The sequence below is a fragment of the Panthera uncia genome, chromosome D1 (assembly GCF_023721935.1).
Source record: "Panthera uncia isolate 11264 chromosome D1, Puncia_PCG_1.0, whole genome shotgun sequence".
NCBI classification, from domain to species: Eukaryota; Metazoa; Chordata; class Mammalia; order Carnivora; family Felidae; genus Panthera; species Panthera uncia.
In genome coordinates, this window is record NC_064808.1 from 42431479 (window position 1) to 42452227 (window position 20749).

The following is a 20749-nucleotide window of genomic DNA, read 5'->3' on the forward strand; positions in this document are numbered from 1 at the left end:
TATTTGTTGCATGAATGTGCCTTAAGCTAACGACCGTAACACTCTTGCCACTGCTGAAGCACAGCTAGAAGACACCTGTTAGAAGAGTCCCATGCCTGGGTAGGTCCTATGTTGCAAGAAACTGCTCAATAGAAAGCAGGAGTAGAAACATACCAGGTGGGAATTAACAAATAAGCAATCAGTTGCTTAATTTTAGCTAATTTAGGAAGCTTGACGACTAAGTACCATCCGTGGGCAACTGCAGCCTAATGAGTCCTCTGCCAAGAAGTAACCAGTTTGGGAAGACCAGAAAGGGGTGAAAAAATACATGATTAATTCAGGTTACCTACATATTCCGTAATCACAATCCTTAGATCACACACAAAAATGCCTCATAATGACCAAGGGACAAATGAGTAAAACAGGGCAGATTATTTTCTTTGTATGTTGATGAATCAGTTCTCAAGTGGAAATTTTTAAGATTATCAGGTTTAGCTCAAAACTGAATTCGGATAATCTTTGAAATTTTGTCACTCTTAAATAGTTTGTTTAAAAGTTCCTTATTTAATAATTCCTAAAAAGACTCCCTCAGAAAGGGCTGGCAGCAGCCCAGTGGGGAAGGCTGTCTCCTTCGCCCTGCCCTGGGGTCAACACCCTGGAAAAGGCCTTCAGGAGATCGCCTAAGAGCCACGCCCAGATCCAAAGGCTCGCACCCGCCTCTGCACTGTAGACACTGAGCGGTACAGAGCTGGGAGTAAATGTCGGGAGCGGCCAGAGGACTCTACGCTCAGCCAGCCAATGGCCAGGGAACGGGGGCGGGACCTCGGGATGTCCGGCCAATACGAGCACAGCGGGGCAGAAGGGCGACCCCACCCCACGGCGGTGGGGGTTGGTAGCCCCAGCCCCCGGCCCGGGCAATGTGGGGCCCTCCGGGTGTCGAGGCGTGCGTGGCGGCGCTCGGAGGCGTGCTCTTTTTGCTGTTCTTCACGTTTGGGATCCGCCAGCTGCTGAAGCAGAGGCGGCCCACTGGCTTCCCTCCCGGGCCGTCGGGGCTGCCATTTATCGGCAACATCTACTCGCTGGCCGCCTCAGGCGAGCTGCCCCACGTCTACATGAGAAAGCAGAGCCAGGTGTACGGCGAGGTACAGCCTGACGGGCTACGGGCAGGGAGGGCCCGGGTCTACCTACGGGGTGGACCTGACGTTGGCTCCCGGGCCCGAGCTGTCGTCCCCAACCCTATGTGCAAGTGACTTGAAGGGAAACCCCGCCCAGCCAGAGTCCCCACCCTTCCAAAGCCCAGCGGGATCCAGCTGGGCCAGGCCCCCAGCAAGGGCGCGGAGGTCGTGCTCCCACGCCTGCGCGGTGGAGCTCCGGCCTTTTTTCTTTTCTTTTCTTTTCTTTGGTCCTCTCGCGGGAGTTAGGCGTGTATTCGGTTCTACCCACGGATTCTTGCGAAAATGAGGCTTTCGAAGCGTAGGTCCAGGTTAATGTTTTTAACAGGAAGTTCCTGAATGTTTGCATCTGAGGATGCCTGGTCTAGGCGCCCCTGGTCTAGGCGTCTGCTGGGGTGGGGGGTAAGAAAGCGCAGGTGAAGGCCCTTGGCCAAGATGCGCTCTCGAAAATTAATTGTGAAAGCGAATGAATTTATGACTAAAAATCGATGCGGAGGCCTACAGGGCAGAGTGAGCAGTGTCGCCCTGACCAGCCAGGAGCATCTTAGAAAACACTGAGCGAGGTGCCCTCTGGTAAACTCAGGACCCACCGCAGGGCCAACTTCCGGCCTCTCCCACTAACCATTTACAGTGTCTCCCACTGTCTAGAGAAGGAAAGTTTGGCACAGAAATGCTGAGTGGCTTGCAGACAGCAGCTAGGCCCCTCCATGCAGGGGACAAGGCCGGGAATCAAGCTTGTGATTGGAAAGGTGTCCTGACCCCAGAAGGAGACAAGTTTCCAGAGCATCGGCCCTGGCTGAGCTCACCTGTTATTTTTCGAATCCATCCATTCCTATGCAGCAGGAAGCTAGGCTGTGTGCCAGGTGCTGGAGATGTGGTGAGGAAGGCAGACATGGCCCGATTTCAGGGAGTTCGAGCCCACTGAGAGAGCAAATCTAGGTATCGACCACAAATTGTGAATGCTTAAAAGGAAAAGTAGAGTATTGCTGTTTGGCAATTGTGGTATTTCAGGTTGGGGCTTAAAACCTTATCTGAACCAGGGTTTACAAGAATTACACTGGATTTTGGTACCTCGGTAACCGTTAACTTTGTTAAAGGGTAAGTGGATTTAGGTAAAGCAGATGTGTGTAGTTCTTACATTTTTTTGTCAGCCTTCCGGTTCTCCAGGAGTTGAGTGTATTTCTGTGATTTCCATTGAGTGTATATGAGCTCTGGTATGTGGGTACAAAGCATCATGAATTCTTTTTTTTTTTTTTTTAACTATTTATTTATTTAGAGAGAAGGAAAGAATCCCAAGCACACTCCACACTGTCAGTGCAGAGCCCATTGAGATCATGATCTGAACCAAAACCAAGAGTCAGACACTCAACCAGGCACCCCTATTCTAGAGACTCTAGAGACTCAACTGAGCCAACCAGGCACCCCTATTCTAGAGAAATCATAAGATGTGAAAGGAGGCATGAGCCTAGCAGTTGAGTCCTCTTTTGTCAGATAAAACTGGACTTTTTCCTCTCTGAATTTTAATTTTTCCTCTTGTGTAATGAGAATAATGACTAGAAACAGTTAACTGCTTCTCAAATGTTCTTGGTTATAAATTGCAGAACAATTTATTAGGTCTACAACATAAAAAGTATATTTAAGCTAATTATGTGAAACACTGTCTTGCAGAATAAGAAGTTGTTTTTCATATATAAATATTTGAACTGATAGGATCATTGTATTTACAATGAACATTCTTTTCCAGAAGGGGGTAACCTGAGTTTCCTATCAAAATAGATTACAAATTATACAAGACTTCATTTTGGGATAAGTAGATCTGGTTCAATGGATTTAAGAATTTGGCATGAGTAATTCGTTTTATTGCTGTTACGACTGTTTGAGGTGACCATGGTTCTTTACAAAGAGGGCAATTTACTGGAGGTGATAAAATCAAGTAGTGCTGTTAAGTACAGGAAGAACAGAGGAAGAGAGGAGAAAAAATGAAAAGGATGTATGCATTGAAGAGTAGATAACTGTTTGCCTGACTCTGCCCTTACACTTAAGTTGAAAACTACCTAACATATTGAAAACCACACCTAACATACTAATTCTTTCAGCTATGACAACATTTGATCCTTTTTTTTTTAAGTTTATTTATTTGTTTTGAGAGAGACAGTGCGAGTGGGGGAGGGGCAGAGAGGTGGGGGACAGAGAAAACCAAGCCGGCTCCGCACTGTCAGCACAGAGCCTGACACGGCTCCACCTCACAGAACTGTGAGATCATGACCTAAGCTGAAACCCAAGAGTCAGACACTTAACTGACTGAGCCACCCAGGTGCCCCTGATTCTTTTTTTTTAAATTGTAGTTGACACACAATGTTAAATTTTAGGCATAAAGTGTAGTGATTTAGCAATTCTGTGCCCTATGCTAGTCTCACCATAATGTGACTACCATCTGTTACCATGCATTGCTATTCTAGTACCATATTCCCTATGCTGTACCTTTTATTCTCATGACTTACTCATTCCATAACTGGCAGCTCGTACCTCCCACTCACCTTCACGCATTTTGTCCATCCCCTCATCCCCTCCCCTCTGGCAACCACCAGTTCTATGTATTTACGGGTCTGTTTCTGCTTTTGTCTTTGTTTTTAGATTCTACATATAAGCAAAATCGTATATGTCTTTCTTAGCATAATAGCCTCTGTGTCCATTCATGTTGTCCCAGATGGCAAGATCTCATCTTTCTTATGGTTGAGTAATAATAATGTGTACATTATATCACGTATTCATACTTTCATATATTGATGGACATTTAGGTTGCTTCCGTATCTTGGCCATCATAAATAGTGCTGTCATGAACATAGCAGTGCATGTATCTTTTTGAAACAGTGTTTTCAATTTCTTTGGACAAATACCCAATAGTGGAATGAATTAGTGAATTGCATGCTATTTCTAATTCCGATTTTTTGAGGAACCTTCATACTGTTTTCCACAGTAGCTGCACCAGTTTACATTCCCACTAACAGTGTACAGGGGTTCCTTTTTCTCCACGCCCTTACCAATATTTGTTATTTCTTGTCTTTTTGATACTAGCCATTCTGACAGGTATAAGGTGATATCTCATTGTGGTTTTGATATGCCATTTTCCTGATGATTAGTGATGTTGAGCATCTTTTCATGTGTCTTATGATGTGTGTGTCTTATGTGGAAAAATGCCTATTTGAGTCCTCTGCCCATTTTTAATTGGATTATTTGTTTTACTGGTGTTGAGTTGTATAATTTCTTTATCTGTTTTGGATAGCAAACCCTTATGGGATATACAATTTGCAGATACCTTCTCCCATTCAGTAGGTTGCCTTTTCAGTTTTCTTTTTTTTAAATGGTTTCCTTTGCTGTTTACAAGTTTTTATTTTTTGATGTAATCCCAATAGTTTATTTTTGCTTTTGTTTCCCTTGCCTGAGGAACATATCTATAAATAAATTGCTAAGGGAAATAACCAAGTGAATACTCCCTATGTTCTCTTCTAGGATTTTTATGATTGTAGGACTCACATTCAGGCCTTTAATCTAGTTTGAGTTTATTTTTGTATATGGTGTGAGAAAGTGGTCCAGTTTCATTCTTTGCATGTATTGGTCCGGTTTTCCCAACACCGTTTGTCTTTTTTCCCATTGAATGTGCTTGCCTCCTTTGTTGTAGGTTAATTTTATATTAATGGGTTTATTTCTAGGCTCTCTTTACTGTTCCATTAATCTGTGTGTCTGGGTTTTTTTTTTTTTGCCAGGATCATAGTATTTTGATTATTATATCTTTGTAGTATATCTTGAAATCTGGGATTGTGATACCTCCAACTTTGTTTTTGTTTTTCAAGATTGCTTTGCCTATTTGGGGTCTTCTATAGTTCCTTACAAATTTTAGGATTATTTGTTCTAGTATTTCTAGTTCTGTGAAAAATGCTGTTGGTATTTTGATAGGGATTGCATTAAATCTTTAGATTGCTTTGGATGGTATGGACATTTAAACAGTATTGGTTCTTCCAGTCCATTAGCATGGAATATCTTTCCATTTGTTTGTGTCATCTTCAGTTTTTTTATAAGTGTTTTATAGATTTCAGAGTACAAGTTTTTCACCTCCTAGGTATTTTATTATTTTGGGTGCTATTATAAATGGAATTGTTTTATTAATTTCTTTTCCTGTTACTTCATTATTATGTATAGCAATGCAACAGATTTTTGTATATTGATTTTGTATCCTACAGCTTTACTTATGCATCTATTACTTCTAATAGTGTTTTGGTGGGGTCTTTAGATTTTCTATGTATAGTATCATGTCATCAACAAATAGTTTTACTTCTTCCTGCCAATTTTGGTAACTTTTATTATTTTTCTTGTTTGATTATTCTGGATAGGACCCCAGTACTATGTTGAATAAAAGTGGTGACAGTGGACATCCTTGTCTTGTTCCTGATCTTAGGGAAAAAACTCTTAATTTTTCACCATTGTGTATGATGTTAGCTGTGGGTTTGTTATATATGGACTCTATTATATTGAGATATGTTCCCTCTAGTTGAGAGTTTTCATTATGAACAGATGTTGAGTTTTTTCAGATGCTTTTTCTGCATCTGTTGAGATGATCATCTCATTTTATCCTTTATTTTGTTAATGTGGTGTATCACATTGATTGAGTTTCAAGTATGAAACAGCCTCGCATCCCCGGAATAAATTCCACTTGATCATTTTAATTAATTTTTAAATTTGGTTTGCTAATATTTTGTTGAAGATATTTGGTTCTGTGTTCATTGAGGTTATTCGCCTGTAGTTTGGGGTTTTGTGTGAGTGTTTGTGTGGTGTGTGTGTTTGTAGTGTCTTTGCTGTTATTATCAGGGTAATGTTGACCTTGTAGAATGTATTTGGAAGTTTTCTCTCCTCTTCTTTTTGGAACAATTTGAGGAGAATAAGTGTTAACTCTTATTTAAGTATTTGGTAGAATTCATTTGTGATGCCATCAGGTCCTAACTTGTTTGTTGGGAGTTTTTTGATTAGTCATTCAGTGTCATTATTAGTTTATTATTAGTCAAAATCAGTCTATTCAGATTTTCTTTTTGTTTTGGAAGATTATATGCTTCTAGAAATCTATTTCCTCTAGGTCGTCCAATTTGACATATAATTTTTCATAGTAGTCTCATAATCCTTTGTGTTTCTTTGAAGTTAGTTGTTACTTTCCTCTTTCATTACTGATTTTGTTTATTTGGGTCATCTTTTTTTCTTCATGAGTCTGGCTAAAGGCTTATCAGTTTTATTGATCTTCTCAAAGAACCAGCTCTTGTTCATTGATCTGTTGTTTTTTTTAAGTTTCTGTTTCACTTATTTCTGCTCTGATCTTTATTATTTACTTCCTTCTACTGGTTTTGGTTTTTATTACTTATTTTTCCAGCTCATTTTGGTGTCAGATTAGGTTTTTTATTTGAGATTTGTCTTGCTTCTTGAGTAGGCCTATACTACTATAATCTTCACTCTTAGAACAGCTTTTACTGCATTCCAAAGATTTTGGCCCATTGTGTTTTCATTTTCATTGGTCTCTATGTATTTTTTTTTATTTCCTCTTTGATTTCTTGGTTGACCCATTTATTGTTTGGTAGCATGTTATTTAACCTCCATGTATTTATGTTTAGGATCCTCCTATTCCACCATCTTCCTCAGAAGTCAAACCTACTTTGAACAGGTAGATTGGTTATCTCCATTTCATTTAGTTCTTTTTCTCACATTTTGTCTTATTCTTTCATTTGGATCATACTCTCCTGTCTTTTCATTTTGCTTGACTTTCTGCGTTTGTTTTTATGAATTAAATGAATAGATACTGCTCCTAAACATGGGTGGAGTGGTTGTGCCTGGTGATTTTGGCTGGATGGCTGGAACTGTGGCTGATGTGGGCTGGAGGTCCTGGGCACTCTGCTGGAATGACTGGAGCTGCAGTGGGCATGGGCCTGAATAGTCCAGGGGATCTTCACACAGAGGGCTCCCTGGCAGGACAGCTGGAACTGAAGAGGTTGTAAGCCGATGGGCTCCTGGGGCTCTCCACACAGAGAGCACCCTGGCAGGACAGCTGAAGGTGAAGTAGGTGAAAGCAGGGATGGATGGGTGTCCCAGGGGGATCCCAGGACCCTGTGAGCAGGGGGTGCCCTGGCAGGGTGGCTAGAGCCGAGGCAGACATGCACAAGGAGGTCCTTGGGCCCTCTGCATCAGGGGTACCCTGGCAAGTCATCTGGAGCTGAAATGGTGTGGGCCTGGAGTATTCCAGGGTGCTTTGCACCTGTCACATTGGTGAGACAGCTGACTAGGGGTATCTTGGTGTGTGCTGTGCTGGGGCCTCCTTGTTGGGATGGCTTGGGCTGGTGTGGGCTAGGGGCCCAGTGCTCACTGAGGCTGCAGGCTGGCTATGGTGCCCAGCCCCTGCTCCTTTCTATGCTGTCAAGGTGGAGAAGAAATGTAAACCATGGCACTTGCCATTCCTGATTGGGCAGATTTCCAGCAGCTCCCCTGTCATTTGGCAGGGTTATAGGGCTAGTTTATTTATATTCTAGTTGCCCTTTTAAACCATGGGTTGTTGTTTTTTTTTATTTGTCTGTGCCCCAGACAGGCAAGTCTGCTCTCAGCCCCTTAGTACTGTCCCTCCCCACCAAAATTCACAGCATTGGGGGTGGGGATTCCCTTTGTTATTGTGTCTCCATCTCTCTTGTCATTCTTTATGTGGTCGTCTTTTGTTGTATAGAAGCTGTTTTGGGATGGGGGGTGGGGGTGGCGCCTGGGTAGCTCAGTTGGTTGGGCATCCAGCTCTAGATTTCAGCTCAGGTCATGATCCTAGGGTTATGGGATTGAGCCCTATATCGGTCTCTGCACTGAGCATGGAGCCTGCTTGAGATTTTCTCTCTTTCTCTCTCCTTCTGCCCCTCTCTCCCATGTGCGCGCGCTCTCTCTCTCTCTCTCATTCTCACTAAAATAAAAAAAAAGAAAAAGCTACTTAGTTCTTCAGGAGGAATTGCTTTATAAATAGGTGTAGATTTGCTGTGGTTTTGGAGGAGGGGAGTTCCAGGTCTTCCTATATCTTTGTCTTGGACCCTCCCTGGCAACATTTGATCTTTATCTTAGTTGTGAAACACCCTAAAGGTCTCTCATTGCATTACTGGTATTTTGCAATTCTGATGAAGTCTTACCATTAGTACAAGTTGTTAAATACTATACCTTTTTTGAAAGTAGGAGGAGACTATTATCTCTTACACTTCTGAGAGGCTGTGCAAGTTGTTTATAGGGCTTATTTGTAAATAGAATCTTATTTTTCCACTCTCTTCTTAATTTGGAGATGTGTGCTCACAGAAAAAGCCTGGACTTGAAAACTGCGTGTGAGAAATGACAGTCACCTCAAGTGACACTTACTTTTATGTAATCTGTGAATTCAGTTCTTTTTTTATAAATCTTGAAGGGAAAATAACCAGTACTGGGGTCTCATACATTCATTTTAAAGGTAATCTTAAATGGAAATATACCACATCAAGAAGTATCATTTCCTTGGCGATTCACTCTGAATGTGTAAGCTTCTGCAGTGACTTTACTCTTAATCCAAATTTTGAGAAGCATTTCTTAGCTAGCAAAGGTAGTAAAAGTATTTTTTACAGATTATTTTCAAGTAATGAACGTAAGGACCATAAAACAATTCCTTACTTTAAGACAAGTAGATTTGGCTGCTTATTGACATATTTACACAGAAAGCATTTATTGAGACTTTCATGCAAGGCACTGTGTGAGATTCTTTGGAAGGTTCAGAAGATGAAAGATGAAATCCCTGATTCTGTGGAGTTTATAATTTAGGAGGCAATCAGGAGACAAGAACATTCCTGGTTTCTGGTTCAAGGTAGTATTAAGTAAGTGCCACAGAGGTATCTCAGCTTGTGCTGTGGTGGTTCAGAGGAGAGAAAGAGGGAGAGTGCACCAAGAAAGGCTTCAGTGGGGGTGTTCCCTAATGACTTGGTATGGTTTGAACAGTATGGCAGTGATGGGAGGCATCTCAAATGAGAAGACAACCCAAGCAGATGTGGAAAAGTGTGTGGCAATCATGTTTCATCAATGACACTTTCACATATCTCTCCTCCTAGTCCTTCACCCATGATATTGTATAATAGTGTGCATAAATGTATGTCTCTACCGCCAGTCATTAATTCAACATATATTTAACAATTGTCAGCCTCTGCTCTGTACTGTCCTGGGGTGAAGATAATAGTAGCAAACACAACTGTTTTTTGTTTTTTGTTTTTTGTTTTTAATTTTTATTTTTTAAATTTTTTTTTAATATTTATTTGAAAATTTATACTTTGAAATGAAAATGCTGTGCAACTTAATTGTGTCATCCATAGGGTGGTTATGAAATTTCTTTTTATTTTTATTTTTTTTCAATATATGAAATTTATTGTCAAATTGGTTTCCATACAACACCCAGTGCTCATCCCAACAGGTGCCCTCCTCAATGCCCATCACCCACTTTCCCCTCTCCCCCAGTCCTCCATCAACCCTCAGGTTGTTCTCAGTATTTTAGAGTCCCTTATGGTTTGCCTCCTTCCCTCTCTGTAACTTTTTCCCCCCTTCCCCTCCCCCCTGGTCTTCTGTTAAGTTTCTCAGGATCTACATATGAGTGAAAACATATGGTATCTGTCTTTCTCTGTATGGCTTATTTCACTCAGCATAACACTCTCCAGTTCCATCCATGTTGCTACAAAGGACCATATTTCATTCTTTCTCGTTGCCACGTAGTACTCCATTGTGTATATAAACCACAATTTCTTTATCCATCAGTTGATGGACATTTAGGCTCTTTCCATAATTTGGCTATCGTTGAGAGTGCAAACACAACTGTTAAAAATCCCTGCCCTAGTGTAGCTTACATTCTCCTGGGGGCTGAGCGGAGGGGGGGGAGATGGGCAATATAAATACAATAAGTGAAGTAAATAATATGCTGGAGTACAGAGTATGAAATAAACTAAATTAAGGCAAGAGAGAGGAAGAATGCTAAGGGATGAAATTTTAACTGGGTTAGAGCAGGCCTCACTGCAAAAAAGAAGGCCTTTGAGCAAAAGCTTAAACTATAAGAATAACCAGGGAAAGAACATTCCAGGCCAAGAGAACACTTACAAAGGCCATGAAGTGGGAGTATGCCATGTCAAGAATCACCTATTACGAGACAAGTTGAGAGGCTGTTATGATAACATAGGGAGAAAATGAAGATGGCTTAGAGTGTCAGTGATGGAAGGGTAAGAAATTATCATACACTGTTTATATTCTGAAAATAGAAACAACATGGCTACTAAGAAGTGACGTGGGGCTGGAAAGAAAAATAAGAGTCTACCTGGGCAGCTCATGGGCAATTTGGGTCCTGAAGAGCTGGAAGGGTGAATGGAGTGGTCATTAACTGAGACAGTGAAAAATTGTGGGCAGAGCTGGTTTGTAGGGAAGGGAAGAAACTTAAAGTTCATAGACTAACTTCTAGATGAGAAGGAAAGTGTTTCACAAACCTTTATCAAAAATCCTTGAAAACAGCATATAACAGAATAGTTCAAATAACAGTTCAGATAACAAATTCCCCAGTTTTACCCTCAAATAGGGGACCACATTTTTGAGGAAAAGTGGATTGTGTGACAGTCTTCTCAAGCCATGGCTCCTCCTTGGTTTTTATAATCCATAGTGTCCACACCTGATAGATGGCTGTACCCTGCACTATGACCCTCATGTTTGTTCTCCCTCCCTATTAAGACACTTTTCAATCGCAGGGTTTTCTACCATCCTGTGAAATCACCAGTCTGCTTTTTTTCCTATTTTCTAATGCCATTCTTTCATGCTGTGATACTGTGATTTATAATAAGAAATATATATTTGGTCTTTGTCCCTTTCCTGGAATATACTTCCTAAAGTCCTTGGAATTTCCTAAGTGATTAAGGTGTCTTTTGTTATTCTTAACAAGCCCCTTTCAACCACATGGGAGTTTATGCTAATGAAGTAATTTTTTGGAAAGATCCTAAAATGGGAGTTTATTACCAAGAGAAACAAGCCTGATTAGAGGGTTGGAACTTTCAGTCACGCCTCCACTACCTCTGGGGAAGGCAGAGGGCCTAGAAGTTGATTCCATCACCAATAGCCCATGTTAATCATGTCTAGGTAATAAGGCCTCCATAAAAATGCCTGAATTACAGAGTTCAGAGAGCTTCCATGTTGGTGAACAGGTGGAGGTGAGCAGAAGATGGATAGCATGTCTGGGGAGAGCATGGAAGCTCCACTCCCCTTACCCCATACCTTGCCTTATGTGTGTCTTCCACGTGGCTGTTATGTCCTTCTATAATAGGCCGAGTTATGTCCTTCTATATAATAAACCATTCATCTAGTAAGTAAAATATTTTCCTGAATTCTGTGAGCCACTCTAGCATATTAATCAAACCCAAGGAGGAGGTCGTGGGAGCCTCTGACTTAATAGCCTTTTGGTCAGAAGCACAGGACTTGGGATGGGCACCTGAAGTGGAGACAGGCAGCAGTCTTGTGGGACTGAGCCCTTAACTTGTGGGATCTGACACTATCTCCAGGTGGATAGTGTCAGAATTGGGTTAAATTCTAGGACACTCGGTTGGTGTCCCAGAATTGCTGAGGTGTGGAAAACCCTCACGTCTGGTTGTCACAGTGTTATAGGAGAGTATTGGGAATAGAGGAGGCACACAGGAGGTGTTTTTTCCTTTATAGCTGTTAAAATTACACTGCTGGGAAATGACTTCAAGATCATTCCATTACTGCTTTGGGAGCCGAAAGAGTCCCACCTTTTGCTCAGCCGGTAGCCGTTCCCTTTGCGCTGAAACTCTCACACTGCCACTTTTGACTGATACCACTGCTTGTCACACACAGTCCATGCTACTTCCCCAGGGTTCTAGTCTGCTGCTCAGTTGGCAGAACCTATCCTGTGCCAAAGACTCTGTTGCTCAGTTGGTTGCTTCTGTTACAATTTGGAGATTATTTGGAGGTTTCATCACTTTTTTTTTTTTCCCAGTAATTACTTCCGCTGAACTTATGTTCTCTGCTAAACCTCCTGGGTTTTTTGTTTGTTTGTTTGTTTGTTTGTTTGTTTTGTTTTTTACGAAGTCGTGTGAACCATGGTTAAATCTGCTGTACTTATTTGCACCGAGATGAGGCTTGACTAAGTATTTTGGTTCTAAAATGCTCTCAGCCAAGCCCTGAGAGGATGAAGATAAGCAATCTTTGCACCCCACTGATAAAGTAGCATTGCTCCCTCGCTGGACTAGTCTCTTATTGTGGACTAGCTAGACTACAGAGGTGTTTCATTGTACATGAACCTGAGGTGAAGCACCTGAGGAACTCCAGCAAGGAAAGGATGGCTATTCTGTCTTGCCTTCCCCTTAGCTGAGCGGCATCCACCTGTGCCTATGTGGTAAAGGCCTTTTCTCCAAGGTCACATTCCCTGAGAGGACCTCCTTGTTGACTTCATGGAATTCAGGGACCCAAATACAAATGAGCCTAGTTATAATATGTTCATATTTCAAAGTTATCTCTCAAGTAACCCCGTCCCCTACCTAAGGTTGGAGTAATAAATAATATGTAGATGGTGTTGCTTCCTCACTTATCTTGGAAATAAAAAGAGATCCCTAGATATCATTGAAGGTATTAAGTTGGAATGAATCTTAAAAGAGCATCTAAATCAAGTACCATGTTTTCTCGGGCAACCCTGAAGCCCAAAAAGGTTAAGCGTTCTGCCCAGGGTCCTACATTTGTTTAATGACAAAGCTGAAACTAGAACCCAGGCTTCAGGAGCCCAGTACTCTTTTCATTACACCATTTATAAGATTATGTCTCCAGGCACTGACTCGGTAATGAAATCATAGTGTTTGATACGCCTTGTAGAGAGAAGGCATTCAAACCATTGTCAGTTGAGTAAAAGATCGTTCTGTTTTCAGGGAAGTAACAAATGCTGGGAGAGCTGGACTTAGCACATGTGGATTTCCATGGTTATATTGGTCCATACATTTTGCCATTTACATGTTGTTGTTCTCTTCTTTAAGATCTTCAGTTTAGATCTTGGAGGAATATCAACTGTGGTTTTAAATGGCTATGATGTAGTAAAAGAATGCCTTGTTCATCAAAGTGAGATTTTTGCAGACAGACCATGCCTTCCTTTATTCATGAAGATGACAAAAATGGGAGGTATGTGTATTTTCACTTGTTTAGTGATTTACTATTTTAAATTACATTCCTTATTCTATGTAAATTTAGTACATAGAGTTTGGATTCTGTTGTACTGAAAAACAGGAAATAATCAGTTAATTTAGGTTATAGAACCTCGTATTTGAAGACCTTTCAGGTCTGACAGCCATATTTTAGACCAATTCATGCTAATTCTATTGTAGTAATCCAGTCTGTAGTATTATAAATAATGTTTTAAAGAATTAACATTTAATAATATCTTCAAGTTTTGTGAAACAGGTTAGGAATACACATATGTGCATGCACACTTGAATCAAAAGTATTTTTTAAAGCCTGTCTTGAATACTTGATGACATTTTTACTATCATTTTGCTTCTAGAATATGAAGCAGGCTTTCTTAACTACATATGTAGTTAATGACATGTAAATGAAGAATTGTGGGATTTGTGTAAAGGACTAGCTTCTGTTTGATTTAGTGTTGATCAGTGTTGGGTGATTCCATATTCAACAAGAGAGAAAGGCTGAAAGTTAATAGATTGGTGAGCAGAAAGCCTAAACTAGAATGTTGAAGTCAGATACAGTGGTTTTAATACTTAATAGTCTAAGAGTTATACAATAATGGTGTCCAATATTCTCTAGTTTAATGAGAGCTTCACACTTAATTTCAAAGAAAAATGTAACAATATTTTGCTTACATAGACTAAAAATAAAGACATTGAAAAGAAAATAAAAATTAACCATATATTAAATCTCAAAACAAAAAAACTAATGCAAAGAAAATACCAGTTGTAAAGGACAAATTCTCAGGCCAGAGTACAATGATATTTGAAAGCAATAAAATAAATAAAACACAGATTTCCAGCCTCTTAAATACTCTTCTCAATAATAATTAGGCCAAAGAAGAAATTATACCACAATCATAATAGGAGACCTTTAAAGAAATTGTGAAAATGAAAGATGATGTTAGCAGAGCAGTATTTGGGATAAAGTATAATACTATATATTTTTCAAAGCTATAGATTTATAGTTTGGACTGTTTTTATTATAAAGAAAGTTAAAATAAGCATTCAACTTGATGTGTCCAAAAAACAGGAAGACAAACAGAAGTAGAAAATTATGTGTTATTTTAAGATACATATGCACTGAATTTGAAACTGGGAAATGAGAGCCACCATTAGCCCACTCTTTGAGTGAAAGTTGCCCGGTAGGTGGGCTCAGCCTACGCTTGGCCAGTGTAGAGTTATAACAAGGCTCCTCTGAACCTTTTTGGGTTTTTTTTTGTTTTTTTTTTTTTTGTTTTTTTTTTTTATTTATTTTTTTGGGACAGAGAGAGACAGAGCATGAACGGGGGAGGGGCAGAGAGAGAGGGAGACACAGAATCAGAAACAGGCTCCAGGCTCCGAGCCATCAGCCCAGAGCCTGACGCGGGGCTCGAACTCACGGACCGCGAGATAGTGACCTGGCTGAAGTCGGACGCTTAACCGACTGCGCCACCCAGGCGCCCCTCCTCTGAACCTTTTTGTACATGTGTCTCATATGCATACATCTCTCTGGGGCTTGCTTTCATCCCAGTGCCTTTGCACTAGCTGTTCCCTCTAGAGCAGTGATCTTTCCCTGGATATCTGCTTGGCTCACTCTCTCGTGTCCTATATCTTTACTTATGTCACTTTCTCAATGAGGCTTTCCCTGACCACCCTGTGTCTCCATCTTTGCTGTATAATTTGTTTGTTTGCCTCTCCTCACTAGTATGTAAGATCCAGAGGAGTAGGGATCTCTGCCTCTTCCATTTACTGCTAGGTCTGTTACCTAGCACACTGCCTGGAACACAGTAGGTCTCTATAAATACATGTTGAATGAGTATTTGTTGAATGAATAGTCATCTGGAAATATAGAAAAGACAACTATGGGAACGTAAGATTATTACATAGCACTTCAGACCCCTTATGTATGGTTAATGTTATTATAAGCTCCAAATTCAAAAACTGTTGCTGAAATGTAAATTTCATAGGTACCTCATGTACAGGAGAATGTGACATTTTTGTATTAGGTACATGTATGTACCAGTTATGAATGAAATTTTAAATAAAGCACATGTTACATAAATGTATATGCTAAAGATGTTTTCCTCTTGATAGGCAACTTATTTTTTTTAACTTTTTGCAAATCACCTTTTAAATTCAAGTATAATTAACTACAGTTATTTTATAACTACAGTGTTATATTAGTTTCAGGTGTACAATATAGTGATTCAACAATTCTGTACATTACTCAGTGCTCATCATCATAAGTGTACTCTTAATCCCCTTCACCTATTTCACCCATCCCTCCCACCCACCTCCCCTCTGGCATCCACCAGTTTGTTCTCCATATTTTAGAGTCTGTTTTATTGTTTGTCTCTTTTTTCTTTGTTTTGTTTCTTAAATTCTACATATGAGTGAAATCATATGGTATTTGTCTTTCTCAGACTGACTTATTTTACTTTCATAATACCCTCTAGATCCATCCATGTTGTTGCAAATGGCAAGATTTCATTCATTTTTTTTTTATGGCTGATTATATTCCCTTGTATATATACCACATCTTCTTTATCCATTCATCCATCAGTGGACACGTGGGTTACTTCCATATCTTGGCTATTGTAAATACTACAGTAAATGTAGGGGTGCATCTTGATAGTTAAGTTAAAGGGAATATATTCCATAGTAGCAACATGAGAAGAGCAGAGTATACTGTGAAGACTGAAATTTTAAGGCAAGCAATATCAACATTGGAAGTTTGAGTTTCATGTTTTCCCTCTGTCCCTCTGTCTTCATTTGGGCTGCTTTAATAAAAACACCATATAGACTTAGTATCATAAACAACAAACATTTATTCTCACAGGTCTGGAGGCTGGGAAATCCAAGATCAAGGTGCCAGGAGATCTGGTGTCTGGGAAGAGCCTGCTTCCTGACTTATAGACAGATGCCTTCTCCCTGTATTCTCGCATAGCTGAGAACAATCATCTCTTCTTGTGTTTCTTGTAAGGGCACTAATCCAGTTCATGAGGCTCCACCCTCATGACCTCATCACCTCCCCAAAGGCCCAACCTCCTAATACCATCACACTGGGGGTTAGGCTTCAACATATGGATTTTGTGGGGACACAAACATTCAGTTCTTGGTATCCTCCTTTAGGCTTGAGTATTTCCACCACATTGACACCTCATTCAGCTTTCGTTGGCCTCTTCAAGAGTTACCTTGTGTAACATATGCTTTTAACAGGAGGATGTCTGTATTCTAAAACCTAGACTCTTAATGCAGAAGATTCCTAATCCTTGAGGGATGATTTTCAGCTGTTTGTTTAGTCCAAGATAAAATTTTGCCCATGGAACATGCAGTCATTTGTCGTTTATAGATGAGGGGTATAGTAATAGTTAGAGAATACAGGTCTAGTTCACCCAGGATGAATTACATAAGACTGTCCAGTTTCATGTGGTGGGAGAATTACAGGTCTTTTCTGCCTGTCCCCAGATAAAAAGTAGACAAGCTTTATATGTTGACAGTATTCTGTGGCTAATGAGTAGCAGAGAACAGGGCTTAAAACCACTAGGTTTATAGAAAGAGAATTTGGAGAAGAATGACTGACCACCCTTTTTTACTCCATAGCGTTTTCAGGTGTTAGATACAGGAATGTTGGAATGATCAAATTTTTTAATACTTTTGTTTTTTCAGGCTTACTTAATTCCAGATATGGTCGAGGATGGATTGATCACAGAAGATTAGCTGTAAATAGCTTTCGCTATTTTGGATATGGTCAAAAGTCTTTTGAATCTAAAATCTTAGAAGAAACCAAATTTTTTATTGATGTTATTGAAACATACAAAGGTAGACCTTTTGACTTGAAACAATTAATAACAAATGCTGTTTCAAACATAACCAATCTGATCATTTTTGGAGAACGATTCACTTATGAAGACACTGATTTTCAGCACATGATTGAGTTATTCAGTGAAAATGTGGAACTGGCTGCCAGTGCCTCCGTCTTCCTGTATAATGCCTTTCCATGGATTGGCATCTTACCTTTTGGAAAACATCAACAGCTATTTAGAAATGCAGCTGTGGTCTATGATTTTCTCTCCAGGCTTATTGAAAAAGCTTCCATCAACAGAAAGCCTCAGTTACCTCAGCATTTCGTTGATGCTTATTTGGATGAGATGGATCAAGGTAAAAATGACCCATCATCTACTTTCTCCAGAGAAAATCTTATTTTTTCCGTGGGTGAACTCATCATTGCTGGAACTGAAACTACAACCAATGTGCTACAGTGGGCAATTCTTTTCATGGCCCTTTATCCTAACATTCAAGGTGAGGATTCTGTTGACCATATAGGGCTGTCCTTACATTTAGGACTCACACATGTCTTAGAGTCTTTGGCTGTGTACAAAGCATTTTATTTGGGAATTTCTCCTGTACTAGCCGAGAAGAAAAATATTTAATAGTTGTAAAGAGTTTCACACATCTGTTCTCCCAAGTCACGTAAAAACCTCAGATAGGTCTTATTACACCTATTTTGTAAATGAGGGAAAAGGCTAAATGGCTGCCTTGCCCAAGTTCAGCCACTAGAAGTGGCAGAGCTGGGACCTGAACGCCAGTTTCTTCAAGTCAAATTTTATGTTTCACTATTTCCCTGGCTGAGAGTGATGTTATTCCAATTGTAGGGTTGTTTAATTTTTATTTGTCTTACTTTCGATTGTTAATTTTTTATTACTTTTAGTGTGTTTTTCACAACAAAGTTACTCAGAGCATTGGTTTCTGGTAGCACACAATATATGGCATATGGTCAGATAGAACTCCCAGATGATGAAAAATCTGAACCTGGTTGTCCCCATACCCTGTTGACTTATTATAGGTTATCCTTTGTTTTGTCTCAAAGAGAAATTACTTTGGCTATAATTCTAAGAATTGCATAATAACTTGAACACTTTTCCTCTGACAGGACAAGTTCAGAAAGAGATCGATTTAATTATGGGACCCACTGGGAAGCCTTCTTGGGATGACAAATGCAAAATGCCTTATACCGAGGCAGTTTTGCATGAAGTTTTAAGATTCTGTAATATAGTGCCATTAGGGATTTTCCACGCAACCTCTGAAGATGCAGTCGTACGTGGTTATTCCATTCCTAAAGGCACGACAGTAATTACCAATCTTTATTCTGTACACTTTGATGAAAAGTACTGGAGAAACCCAGAAATATTCTATCCCGAGCGTTTTCTGGACAGCAGTGGCTATTTTGCCAAGAAAGAAGCTTTGGTTCCTTTTTCCTTGGGTAAGAGAACTTTCACAGGGGCATAACTTCAGGACAGAGTGTAATGATGGTTGCTCATGTATGACATCTTAATCTGAAGCATTCCATTGTAGAATTAAAGATTCCAACACCAGAAACACAACATTGATTCTCACAGGAGAGAATGGTTTAATTAGAAGTCATTTACACCTATTTCTACTCAACGCTTAATTTTGTAACTAGAAAGAAACTGTTGAGAAGCTCTGGCTTCTTCTGAAACTTTTTTGCTTGTGGATTTTGGCTTGTAAGCAAAACTTACAGAGCTAGAAGTCCGTAACAGGTAGCTTGAGAAACTGAGACCCAGGGGAAGAGATGACACCATAATTTGAAGTAAAATGAGAACACAGCTCTCTTGGCTCCTAGTTTATTATACCTCATCTCCAAAAATATGGCTTCTGCTGTGAAAAAATACACAGATCACAAGATCCATGGAAAATGGACTGAAAACTCTTCCTTTAATTGAGGAAGGGTTAACATTCAGTCATTTGAAATGAAATGAGTTTCTCCTGGATCTAGAGAACAAAATGTCATACCTCAAATTCAGTCTTTCATGGTGTATCTTGGGCTGTGTTGCAACATGAAAGGGAAGTGTGGAAGGGGATTCATAAGCTTACAGAAGTCCATGATCTGACAGAAGGTAAAGAAATGGGCTCTGAGAACTGAAGGGCCAATTTTTTATTCCTTTTAATAAACATAACTTTCTTTAAATTCCAGATTTCCTTAACGGTACCCACATATTAGATACAAATTTTGGTAAATATTGTGGATTTTTTTAAATGTTTATTTAATTTTGAGAGCGAGAGAGAGAGCACGAGCAGGGGAGGGGCAGAGAGAGATGGAGACACGGAATCTGAAGCAGGCTCCAGGCTCTGAGCTGTCAGCACAGAGCCTGGCGAGGGGCTCGAACTCACTGAGGCTGAAGTGGGACGCTTAACCAACTGAGCCACCCAGGCACCCCAATATTGTGGAGTTTTAAAAAAATATGTTTTGTTGTTTTGTTTTGCTTTGTTTTGTTTTTAGGGAGAAGACACTGTCTTGGAGAACAGCTGGCTCGGATGGAAATGTTCCTGTTTTTTACAACATTGCTTCAGAGGTTTCACCTGCATTTTCCACATGAACTGGTTCCAGATCTGAAGCCCAGATTAGGCATGACATTGCAACCCCAGCCCTACCTCATCTGTGCAGAAAGGCGCTGAAAGTGCGTGGATGTTTTCTGGGAAAAGGCTATCTGGTTGCCTTTTACCTCTGAACCTTGTTTATCTAATCAGTGTGTGCGTTTGGACAAAAATCACAGCATCATAAAGCCAAATGAACACAGGTGTGTCTTTGAAAACAGTACTAAAGCAATAATAAGCATTAGCTATGTTTTTTTTAAGCTTTTATTACTTCTAAGGCAGAATTATCTGTGGAGGAAAACAAAGGTGCAAATGACAGGTGTTGCTTAAGTAAGAAGGGCCGTGGATGCCCTAAGCAGAGCCTGACTTTTCAGCCTCTTGTTGAACACCACGTACTTCTCATCCTTTCTTAACTCCATCTTGCTCTGGTCCTGGGGTCCCTGTTTCCAAATGCCAATGCCAGCCCCCTTCTGATTAGGTATCATCATTAATGGGTAGTGTGGTATGCGTCCAGTTTAATAGAGGACTAAAGGAGAAATTAGAACCCAAATAAAGGAGTTTGGAGTACAGAGGTATTTTAGACATGGTGGCAGATAATAGAAGAAATATCTACATATTTTAGAACCTGCGAATGCTTTCAAGTCTTGCTCCCTACTATACCTTCATAAGAATTGTGTCATCTCCTTATAAATGAGGGTCCCTGTGACCCCTGAGTATTCATCCTCATAGCATCAGTTCTGTAGAAGGAAATTGCAATAATGTAATTACAATAAAAATGACCCCCAGAAAGTGATTATTAATTCTTCACAGGCACAGACATTTTTCCTAGTACTACTCTTTTCCTAAACCAGGCACAGGTCCCAAAGATTGAATCATTTTACTTGTAGAGGTCTCTTGTCATTTCCTTGGATTACTGTATTTTCCTGAAGATAATACTATATA

The 20749-nt window shown here is 40.1% G+C and overlaps 1 protein-coding gene across 1 annotated transcript; it reads left to right on the forward strand.

Annotated features, from left to right (window-relative positions):
* The first annotated feature begins 852 nt into the window (after positions 1-852).
* LOC125935633 (vitamin D 25-hydroxylase) lies at positions 853-20001 on the forward strand. Its single transcript, XM_049649480.1, has 5 exons — positions 853-1121; positions 13229-13370; positions 17081-17713; positions 18345-18674; positions 19713-20001. Exons 1-5 carry the CDS (start codon positions 897-899, stop codon positions 19886-19888), a joined length of 1506 nt encoding a protein of 501 aa, XP_049505437.1. The 5' UTR covers positions 853-896; the 3' UTR covers positions 19889-20001.
* The last annotated feature ends 748 nt before the right edge of the window (positions 20002-20749 follow it).